At 51.2% G+C, this 11410-nt stretch overlaps 1 protein-coding gene across 1 annotated transcript; it reads left to right on the top strand.

Moving 5' to 3' along the window:
- The first annotated feature begins 2354 nt into the window (after positions 1–2354).
- On the top strand, positions 2355–8816 carry UCP2 (uncoupling protein 2). Its single transcript, XM_047071269.1, has 8 exons — positions 2355–2454; positions 3227–3383; positions 5956–6179; positions 6355–6565; positions 7387–7581; positions 7663–7764; positions 8107–8287; positions 8683–8816. The coding sequence occupies exons 3-8, from the start codon at positions 6054–6056 to the stop codon at positions 8795–8797; spliced, it is 930 nt and encodes a 309-aa protein (XP_046927225.1). The 5' UTR covers positions 2355–2454; positions 3227–3383; positions 5956–6053; the 3' UTR covers positions 8798–8816.
- Positions 8817–11410: the final 2594 nt, after the last annotated feature.

Consider the following 11410-nt stretch of genomic DNA (forward strand, 5'->3'; position numbering starts at 1 on the left):
ATAAAATAAGTTTTAAAAAAATGCAACCAGATAATTTTGTGTTTATTTGGGGGTGGGGGGGGTTAACATAGCCAACCTACCCAATATTTTAAAATTACCAGAGACATTTGAAATGTTTAATATTTTCTCATGTTGGCTTAATTATTTGATGTTTTCAATTCTCTTTGGCATTCTTGTGTCTTTTCCATTTTCAGTGTTTCAAACAGTTTGTATTTAAAATGTTAAAGTTTCAAAACTGTAAATACAGTGGATTGTTTTCTGGTATGATATCAACATTATAAACCTTGTCAATTTGATTATTGGCACCTACATTTACAAATAAACTGCAGTATGTATGTATTTAATGAAATAGATGTGAAACAAGTTTTTTAAATGCACTTACCTGTATGCATACATTCTCTAATCTGTCTACAGGACATCTTATGACTTGGACAAGCTGCTTGCTAGAAGTCCACAGATATAGTGTCAGTAGCATTGCTCTCATCTGCTTGGCTCCATCCGAAATAAAAGAGAATTGGCGGGGGGGAGGGGGGGTCATTGTTTATTTTTGTTTTCAAACTCTTGTGTTAAGAGAATTTAACAGGATTTCTTCTTAAGAAATTCATGCTGGGTCCTGGTAATCTCTACTTCTTTTTTTAAAGGTTCACACATCATCTTTTTACCAGCCCTTGAATTTTGCAAAGGATAAACACACATCTCACGGGTATATAGTCTTTGGTCAATTCTTCCTTGTTTTGGCAATCAGGGTGGTGCTTTCATTTTGAGGCCATTAGTTCCATCTTGTTCTTTCTGCCTTCTCAAGTTCAGCAGTTTCACCACCAGTCACAGAGCAATCTGGGAATCATTTCATCACAGCAAGACACAGAAGCTTGTGGAAAAGCCAGAGCAGCTAGTGGATGGGAGATTCCACAATGCCAGAAATAATTCTCCAGCTTGACTTCTCAGTTTCCACTTTTCTTCTGCTTCTGCCAAGACCACGTGTTCAGTGTTTTTCTTTCCTGCTATAATTATCCAGTCCCATGCCAGTTATTTTCAGCTGACATTGCTTGTGGACAATTCAGAAAACAAACACATTGGAGGCTGATAAACCAGGATTTAAATCGCAGCTCACCACTTCACAGCTGTGTGACATTACGCAGGTGATTTCACTTCTTTGGGACTCTGTTTCCGCTTAAAACTGAGGTTAATATCAGCCTCACAAGATTATATTAAGTATTCACACTGAATGTGAACACAGTAATTGCAGTCACCAAATGTTCATCTCCCCTGATCCTCCCATTTACACTTTTTCAGACATTTTCAACAGCAGCCCAAACAGCATGCACACAGCCTACTATATGCAGGCCCTTGATGTTGTGACACTAAAAATAAAGAGCTTCCTGCTCTCTAGAAGTTTACAATCTAGTCAGAGAGACGTCTTCCTCCTCTTCGATTAATCCATTCAATGGTGCTGGGAGGCCAACAAGGACAAAAACATAGGAAGAAAGGGCGAAGCCAAGGGCGAACAAGAGTCCTACTCCCCAAACGTTACATTTGTCCCAGCCACAGGACACAATTACTGGTTTTTTGCGTGTCTGTCACCCCAACAGGACTGCCAGCCGACTGAAGGGGACCCAGGTTCGGCTCATCTAAGTTACTTTCTCATCGCCAGGTTGGGCGCACAGCAGGCCCGGGCCCTGTTCCGCCTTCTCACTCCAGGGGCGCCGGCCCGCGCACCCAGGTGTATATGGGCGCGGGAGCGTCACGCTGGGTGCCTCCGTCCCGCCCAGATCGGAAGTCCCCTGGATCCCCTGGGCAAGGCCAGAGTGCCGCGGGCGTACGCCGGAAACCCAGCGGCGCCTCGCGGCTGTTGGCTGTTAGCCGCCACCTGCCGCTCCACCTCGGATTGGCTCCTTCCTCCGGCAACGCGGCGGCTTTAACTAATCTCCAGCGGCCGCGAGGCCCCGCCCCGCGGAGGACTCAGGAGGCTGGAGTTCTGTTTGCGAAGTGAGGGGTTGCAAAGCCGGTGAAGGGGGGAGTACGCTTTCATCCGAGTTTCTGGAGCGTATTAGAAAGAGCCCTAGCGGGATACAGGGGGAGCAGAGGCGTGTGTGACCCTGGGCTGCTTCTGCTTCTTTCCGGGCGTCCGCCTTGCCATTCTCACCAAGAGGTTGGCGGCACGGGGATGTGTGAGGAGACGCGATGGACGCGGGGATCCGCCCGCACGGAAATGGGAGTGGAGGAAGGCGCGCACAGAACTTTTCGCTGGACAGCCCTTGCCGAAAGGCGGTAACTAGAGGCCCCGCCTCGCAGGCCCCGCCCCCGAGACCTAAAGCGCGGCAGCCTCCAGCGACCCCATTGTAAACTCGCCGGACACGTTTTCGGTTTGAGTACTGTCTGTGCTCTCTCCACGCGCCCTCCGCCCGCCGACAGACAACAGAGTTGCCAGCACGCTCTTGTTCTCCCTTCGGCCGGGTGAGCCCGGGCCCCCCCCGCCCTAGCCTTGAGCCCGCTAAACCTGCGGCACTCCTGCCACCCCGGCAGCGAGGACCCGCGCCCTTCCTTCTAATTTCTCTCTTCTTCTCCCAGCCTATCTTGAATTTTTCTTCTCTGTCCTCTTTTTCCTTTTCTTTCACTCTTTTTCTCTCCCCTTTTGTTTACCTCTCACCTTCAACTGGCTCAATAATTTAAGCCTCCACCCTTCTACTCTCTCCCCTCGCCCAGGATGCCCAGCCCTGCTTTTGGGTGGGGGCCTTCGGCGCGACTGCGACGACCAGAATGACTTTCCATCCCCCAGGCTGAGACGGAGTTTTGAGCAGGGCCCGTTCCCAGCCCCTCTAACCTCCTCACAGCTCGCGGCTGGGTGCTAGTCGATTCTCTGCGAGTCTCTGACCTATCATGACCGCCTAACAACACTCCCACTCACCAGAATCTGCTGACTGCGTTGGGAGGCTGCTTCTTCAGAGTACAGAGTGCCTCTAAAGCAGAAATCTGGAAGAGAGTCAATGTGTCTACTAAGAGAGCAGACAGGGGAGGGGGGATTCCTGGGTTCATTTCCCCCCTCCAGTGTGTGTACTTAATTAGTCCCCAGCTACCCTGGGTGAAATAGACCCTATTCCTTACTCCTCCCCACCTCCACCCTGAAGGACTGGGCTTGTGTGCCTTGGGCAGGTGGCCCTTTTCTAGCTGGAGTGTGATCCTTAAAGGCATATTTCCTTTCTAAACTCCTCTTTCCCCTCATCCACAGGACACATAGTATGACTATTAGGTGTTTCGTCTCCCAGACATTTTCTATGGAAAACCAAGGGGATCGGGCCATGATAGCCACTGGCAGCTTTGAAGAATGGGATGCCTTTAGAGAAGCTTGATCTTGGAGGCCTCAGCGTGAGACCTTACAAAGCCGGGTAAGAATCCACTCTAAGGGAAGGGTCTTCTGTTGCCTACTAGTGCTTTGGCTTGGGGGTGGGGGTCAGTGGGACATTAGCAAAAATAACTACCACCACCCCAGTGAAGTTGCTCTTCAGAATTCACAAAACACTTTCCTTTATCCCTGGTCTCATTCTATCCTTTAAGCTGATCTTGACTAGGCAGGGATGGTGGTCCCCATATTTACAAAGGAAGAAATTGAAGGCTAGATGGGACAGTGATTAGTCCTTGGTCATCCTGGGAGTCAGCAGCAGAGCTAGGACAAATTCCTGAGTCCTGAGTTTTATTTTCTCTTCTTAGTAGGGTCTTTAGCACAAGTGGCCATAGCCCCCATACTCAACCTCTAAAAGATCTGACAAACCCAAAGCAACATTCAAAATGGCAACTGAGCCTCTGTGCATTTGTCTTTGAGATGGACAGAGGCTGGGCCTTATTCTCTGGCCTTCACAACACTGTGACCCAGCTCAAGGTCAGGACATGATAGACTCACTTTTCAGGTCTCTGATGCCCAGAGAAGGGATATTCGTTGCCTGAACTTTCTCAGAACTGTCAAATTGGCATGAAAGTGGGGCACCTGGGTGGCTCAGTCATTTAAGCGTCCAACTTCGGCTCAGGTCTTGACCTCATGGTTTTGTGGGCTTGAGCTGTGCTGACAGCTCAGAGCCTGGAGCCTGCTTCGGATTCTGTGTTTCCCTCTCACTGTCCCTCCCCCACTCATGCTCTGTCTCTCTGTCTCTCAAAAATAAATAATAAAAAAAAAAAGCTAAAAATTTAAGTTTTTTTAAAAAAAATTGGCATGAGAGAACTTGGGTGTTAGACTTTCTTGTTAAAAGCCCTGCCTGTGCCGGGGGCTGAGAAAACAGCAGGAGAGAAATGTTCTGGACACCAGTGCAGAGCAAATCTAATAAGCTTTGGAGGCTGTAGCTGTGGCTCTTACCAAGTTCCCTCATCTGTAACATGGAAATAAGGCAGCCACCTCACAGGGCAGCTCTGAAGAGTAAATGAGCTAATAGAGTGCCCCGGGCAGTGGGATGGGGAATGTATCCAACAGGTTCTGGGGGATAGATAGATATGTCAGAACAGGGAAGCTGGGGAGTCTGGAGCTCCTTCATCAACCCTCTCCGCCATGTGAGTACCAATCTTCACTGAGCCTCACGTGGGCCAGACTCCAGGGAAACTCCAATAAGGCCAGGACCTGGCCTATAGTAGATCCGGATGCAACTGAGTGGTGAGTAGCCTCTGGATTTCCCTGTTGGCCCCAGACGCCTGGAGTAGAGAAGCTCAGGAGGAAGAAGCTGTGAGATGTTTGTTTCCATGGGTCTTTGTGTTCACAACTGACTCCAACCACATCCTCCCTCTGCTGGCCAGCATTTTCCTTATGGCCCCAGCGACATGGGCGACCAATCAGGCTAGGCTCAGAGCAGCTGCTCCTGGTGAAGTGAAGTGAGAGAAGTGAGCTCAGGGGAGAGAGAAGCAGGTCACCTCCCCCACTGGGGTGCTGGGCTCACTTCCTCCCCGGGGAAGGGCAGCAGAGGCCGCGGAGAAGGGTGTTGTTCAACTCTGAGAACAAAATGGAGCTTTTGGTTTCCTGTGTCTTTGTAGCTCTGATCTGCACCTCCCTATCCCTGCCCCTCCTGTGGTGAAGATGTGGATCCCCTTTGTTGAAGGAGAGGAAACTGGCTAGAGAGGGAGACTGTTTTTCCTGGGTCACACAATAGGCCAGTGGGGGAGAGTCCAGGTCTGTGTACCTACTTTCAGCCCTGAGAGTTGTCCAGGATCCCTCAAGGCCCAGCTAAATATTACCTCTCTCCTGATGGAGTTAGTTGTTCCCTCTGCATTTTGAGAGTATGTCCTGCAAGCCCCAAATGTAGCTTGAATCACCTGCCCATCCCCTGTGCCAGACAGTAAGCCCCATCTAGGGATGATATTGTCTCCTGCATCTCAGTGAGCCAGTGCCCAGCAAAGCAGTCTTGTTGAAAGAATGACTCTAGAGAGCCCAAGTTGTGTGGGGCTGGGGAGGAGAATTAGACTGGGCTGAGAAGGGACTGAACTGGTCTTCTCCATTCCTTTTCTTCTAGACTTAGATAATTTGAGACCCATAGGAACCTCTCCTACTTAAGAAATCCAGGGCATAAGCCTATGAGCCTGTGCCTTTCAGATCTTGGTCTGACTGAAACCTTTTCCCCACTTCTGCCTGTCCTTCAGACAGATCTGCAGAAGTAGGCATGCCGGTATCATCAGTGAAATTTCTGCACCCAGCAGACAAAAGGATGAGTCAGTGACAGTTTGTCAGCACTAAGATAGCCCTGATCCAGACTCTTCCTATAGTAAAAGGGAGGGGGCTCTTCACAAAATGTGTTCTCCTCAGGCAGGAATTGCTTCTCTAGCCCCTACTTGAGTACCTCCAGAGCTCATTCCTGTTTTCCTTCATGAGGTTGCTCTGGTTCTTGCTTAGGGAAGTGGTGCTGTCAGGGAAGGTGGGGGTGGGGTGGTAAGCAGGGAGGGACTGTGCATGCTGCTGCTAATGGGGCTTCTCTCTCCTTGGCTTAGATTCCGGCAGAGTTCCTCTATCTCGTCTTGTTGCTGACCGAAGGTGCCCCCTTCTCCATCTTTCTCCATCTCCTGGGAGAGAGGAGGAAATCAGCATTATGGTTGGGTTCAAGGCTACAGATGTACCCCCTACTGCCACTGTGAAGTTCCTGGGGGCTGGCACAGCTGCCTGCATTGCAGATCTCATCACCTTTCCTCTGGACACCGCTAAAGTCCGGCTGCAGGTGAGGGCAGAAAGCCTGCGGTTCCCAATGTTGTCTAGTCTACTCTGCCCCAAGATATAGACTCCTTAAGGGCCAGTGGGGTGTTTGGGACTGTGTAAACTTTGGAGCGTAGGGATGGCAGGAGATGGGGAGGGCAACCTGCCAACCCCTATAACCACCCATCTTGGCCTTGCAGATCCAAGGAGAAAGGCAGGGACCAGCGCGGGCCGTAGCTAGCGCCCAGTACCGTGGCGTGCTGGGCACCATCCTGACCATGGTGCGCACCGAGGGCCCCCGCAGCCTCTACAATGGGCTGGTCGCTGGCCTGCAGCGCCAGATGAGCTTTGCTTCTGTCCGCATCGGCCTCTACGACTCTGTCAAGCAGTTCTACACCAAGGGTTCTGAGCGTGAGTGTGGAGCTGGGCCATGGGCCCCTTGACCTTTTCTCCTTGGTGATGACCAATCCAATCAAATCATCCTTGATTGATGATTTGCTACATAGCTTCTTTAGGCTCTAAGATCCCTAGGAGGATCAGAGGAACTGAGAACTGGAAGGCACCTTGATTCTCCTAATGATTCTTGAGCACCTGGGCTGTGCCAGGTTCTGTGCAGGGCATCATCCCATGACAGTCCCCACCACTACTCTGAGAGTAGGTGGTATCATCCCCATGTTAGAGATGAAGAGACTGAGCCTTGCTGGCTGGAAAGTACTTGGCCAAGAGCACACAATGAGGAGCCGGAAAACACACCCAGGACTTTTGCTTCCAAAGCTAGCACTCTTCCATTTTACCTCCTCGCATGCTATGCCCACCTCCTTTTTACATATGTGAAAACTGAGAACCCAGATCAAAAGGTTAACTTTTCCTGAGATAACATGGCAAGGAGAAATAGATCTGGCATGCAAACCCAAGTCTTATGAATCTAAGGCCTTGGAAGGCCACTTCTCTCTGAGCCTTGGGTTTTCACTTGTCAGGTGGAAATGATTGTGACTTACCCTGTTGAGCTAGGTCTCATTTTGTCCCACTCCTTGCTATGTCCCATTGCGTAGCAAGTAGTAGACATTCAAGGTGTTATTTTCTTTGATGCAAGGAGTTTTTAGAGCAAGAGCTTGTCTGAATCCTATTCCCAGAAGGCAAGAGATTACAGTGATGAGGTGATTTTTAGTGAAGAGAGGTGGAAAATTAGTACAATCCCAGCTGGGCACTGAACCCCCATGTTTCTTCCACAGATGCCGGCATCGGGAGCCGCCTCCTGGCAGGCAGCACCACAGGGGCCTTGGCTGTGGCTGTGGCCCAGCCCACAGATGTAGTAAAGGTCCGATTCCAAGCTCAGGCCCGGGCTGGAAGTGGCCGGAGATACCAAAGCACTGTCGATGCCTACAAGACCATTGCCCGAGAGGAAGGGTTTCGGGGACTCTGGAAAGGTGTGTACCAGGTGTTTCTTCTTCCCTATCTTCCTCCTCCTCTAGTCTCTGGTCTCACATCAGTATTTTTTCCTCCTGTAGGGACCTCTCCCAATGTTGCTCGTAATGCCATTGTCAACTGTGCTGAGCTGGTGACCTACGATCTCATCAAGGACGCCCTCCTGAAAGCCAACCTCATGACAGGTGAGTTAGTATAAATGGTTCTGGGTCTTGCCCTTCCCCCAACCTAGGATCAGATGTGAGGGTCTGGTTGCCTGAGTCTCACATCTTTTCATCCTCCTTCCCCTATGCTTGTGGAGTGAGTTTAGATTTACCATAGTGAAGCCAGCTGGGATGAAGCTCCCACTGCACACTGAGGTACTGAGGCTAGACTCTAGGCTAAATGACTTTTAGGTCATCAGGACAGATCCCCGCTGGCATCTCTTTCTCTAAAACCAGAAACCCCTAAGTTAGTTTGATAATCTCTTCCCTTCTGGAATGATGAGGTAAGGAGTCCTGACTGCCTCTCCTGCTCCTCCTTGGCAGATGACCTCCCTTGCCACTTCACTTCCGCCTTTGGGGCAGGCTTCTGCACCACTGTCATCGCCTCCCCTGTCGATGTGGTCAAGACGAGATATATGAACTCTGCCCCGGGCCAGTACAGCAGCGCTGGCCACTGTGCCCTTACCATGCTCCACAAGGAGGGTCCCCGAGCCTTCTACAAAGGGTGAGCCTCTGATCCACCCCACCCAATCCCGAGCCTCCTAGCTACCCATACCTACACACAGGTGGGAGAGAACCACCTGGAACTGACTAGCAACCAGGTGTCAAACTATTCTGATCCTGGTGTTAGTATTTCACTGGCATTCCCTCATGCTCTTAACTAGTTCCTCCCAGAGTTGTCATTCCTACCTTATGGGTATTAAAATGGAGACTCACAGAGAATTCTTGCTCAGAGCCACATGGCTGTGGGGCTCTGTTCACCCTGGGCCCTCACAGCCTCCTTTGGGACAGAGCAACTAGGTTGGATTGGATACCATGGCCCACTGGGGTGAGTGGGAGGTGAAGTGCCCTCAGGAGTCACCAAGGTGCCCCCTGTGACCTGTGTTTTCTGCCTTCTAGGTTCATGCCCTCCTTTCTCCGTTTGGGTTCCTGGAACGTGGTGATGTTTGTCACCTATGAGCAGCTCAAACGGGCTCTCATGGCAGCCTGCACTTCCCGGGAGGCTCCCTTTTGAGTGTCTCCTGCTGCTGACCCAACCACCTCCGGCTTTGGCTTTGGCTTTGGCTTTGGCTTTGGCTTTGGCTTTGGCTTTGGCTTTGGCTTTGGCTCTGGCTCTGGCTCTGGCTCTGGCTCTGGCTCTGGCTCTGGCTCTGGCTCTGGCTCTGGCTCCAGCCAAGCCCTGCTTCCCTTCCCTCTCTCCTCACCCCTTCCTTCCACTCCCTTTCCCACCACCTCCCTCTCCTGTCCCCACATTCTTACCCCTTCTCCCCTACCCCATCTCCCCGTTGCCTCCCAGTCCTAGTAGAGTTGACCCCAGTTGACACTGTGGGAGGCCTGGAACTAGCCAGGATCCCAAGCCTTCGATCCCTTGAAAAGCTAAGCCCAACTCTTTGTTCTGCCCCTAGTCCCAGCCAGCATGTCCCCCATAAAACAGGTTCAACCTTGTGTCTCCTCCTTCTCTCATAGCTGTTACCAGAGGTCTTGGTTCAGTGGGCCCTTCTGGCACCTGGTAGACAGCGGAGCAGCCACCTGACTTAGAAAGGGAGGTCTGTCCCACCTTCCGCTTCCAGCATCCATTCTGGGGCCCGCGGAGGTCATCTAGTTCATTTGTCTTTCCAGACCAGGCCTGGGGCTTAGGTGGTAAGTGAGGGAGCAGCTGGGAGTCACAGCTTCGCTCTCACTAGGACACTTGAGCTTCCACTCACCCAGTGCCTGGTGCTTCAGCTGGCCCCAGGCCTATTGATCTGCAAAATTAGTGTACTACTGTCTGCCCGACATCTCCTTGTTCGGTGGAAGATTTAGAGGAACTTGGGAATCTTAGATGCTGTGAACTTCTTTTATTCCATTCTACAAATGGGAAACTTCCTCTCCAAAGTCCCAGACCTCATGAGGACAAGTCTGGCTGCTTCTCATCCTCCACAGTCACACCCTTAGGTGGCATTCTTACTGCACTGGGTGGGACAGGGTGCAAGGAAAATATGAGGCCTCAGTCTGAGGATACTTTCATTTGGAGACTCACCCTCCCCCTAGGCTGGAGATCCCAAGGAGGCAGTGCCAAACCAGGGCTTAGGCTGCACAGGGTGTCAGCCTCCCTGTCCCTGTTCCTACCAGCTGTCCACAGAGGCAGGAAAGCAGATTCTACATCTGTTTCAAGGGGTAGGGGACTCTGAAGTCCCAGAATCCTGAGGCATCTCATGCAGAAGCAGGCCCTTAGAATTAAGCCACCCAGGCTCATTTTATAGCTATTGGAAGAAACTGAAGGCTGGGACTAGGACTCAGACTCCTTTCTCCCCCACTGTGCCTCTTCACCAGGGACCAGAGCTGGAGTCCTTCGGAATGTCTGTTAGACAGTTGTAGAGCCAGGCTCAGAGAATGTGGTCTCCCTCTTCCCACAGCCTCAAGCAGCTGATGCTACTGCTCCTGCCCATTGGTCAGAGCTGGAGGCTCAGCCCTTCAGAGCTTTGGCAAGGGGCCCAGGAAATGAGAGTCCTGGAGAAGGAAAGAGGGCCCAGGATTCCTCACCGTACTTTGTAACATCCGACAAATTGAGCTGGGGTCTCATAGTCCCCACGAGGAACGGGGTTGGGTGCCACAAGGTGAGCCAAGGCGAAGGTGGTAGGCAGCCCAGTGGGCCTGCTCTCCTGGGCTGCAGGGAGTCAACATAAATGGAGGACCGACCTGGTCAATGCACTTCATGCACCTTAATTCTCACACTAGTCCTATAAAGCAGGCTACTGTTTTATACCAGAGGAAACCGGGCCAATTTGTTGCCTTAGGCATGTCAGTCATCTGATTTGTTTATCAGTCTTGTGTCCCAGACACTTGGACACAAGGCCACCAGACTCCATCATGGTCTGGGCATGATCCTGGGACAGTGAGGAGCTGGGGCAGGTGGCAGGAACCATGGAACAACATTACCAGTAGCCTCACTAATTTAATAACTGGTCCTCACAGCTTATAAAATGGACATATGACAGGCCCTGCCTTGCCTGCCAGATGAGGTAGCACTGAAGATCACCAAGGTAATAGGAATTTCACAAAGATCTTTCATCAGGCCTAAGACCACGCTTCCTTCAGAGCATTGCCATGAGGAAGAGGCTAGAGGCAGGCTTTCCTACTGGCCTAGAGAAGACCTGGGTGCAAGGATTTGCACCCACTTGCTCTCAGCACAGGGCAGCCACCACCACTCTTCCACCTAGGCCGTGCCTCAGGGCAGAGTCGGCTTCACTCCTCATCTGGTTTCCTGAAGGCCTGCAAGATCAGGCTTGCAATCTTTGCTATAAGAAACAGGTTCAGAAAGGCAAAGTGATTTGCCGAAGAGCATACACCTGAGGTGTATCTGACTCCAAGGCCTACATGTCTTACGGGCTGCACAGGTGCTTCCTAGAACCCTGGTCCAGACTCCATGTCTCAAAGTTGGCTCCTGCCACATTTTCCCTGATGATTTCAAAATGGCTGACAGGTGCTACCCAGTCCCCATTTAAGAAAAAACGTTAAGGGGTGCCTGGGTGGCTCAGTTGGTGAAGCGTATGACTCTCAATCTCCACTTGGGTCTTGATCTCAGGGTTGTGAATTCAAGCCCCATGTTCAAGAAAGAAAGAAAGAAAAAACCTTGAGCAAAGAATGT

The sequence above is a fragment of the Lynx rufus genome, unplaced genomic scaffold (genome assembly GCF_022079265.1).
Source record: "Lynx rufus isolate CCGP_SWC_20201006 ecotype Redwood Valley unplaced genomic scaffold, mLynRuf1.p SCAF_9, whole genome shotgun sequence".
Taxonomy (NCBI): domain Eukaryota; kingdom Metazoa; phylum Chordata; class Mammalia; order Carnivora; family Felidae; genus Lynx; species Lynx rufus.

Coding starts and splice junctions, on each gene's coding strand:
- UCP2 (XM_047071269.1), top strand. CDS start 6,054: ATGGTTGGGTTCAAGGCTACAGATGTACCCCCTACTGCCACTGTGAAG. Junction 6,566..7,386: donor CTACACCAAGGGTTCTGAGC/GTGAGTGTGGAG, acceptor TTTCTTCCACAG/ATGCCGGCATCGGGAGCCGC. Junction 8,288..8,682: donor CCCCGAGCCTTCTACAAAGG/GTGAGCCTCTGA, acceptor TCTGCCTTCTAG/GTTCATGCCCTCCTTTCTCC.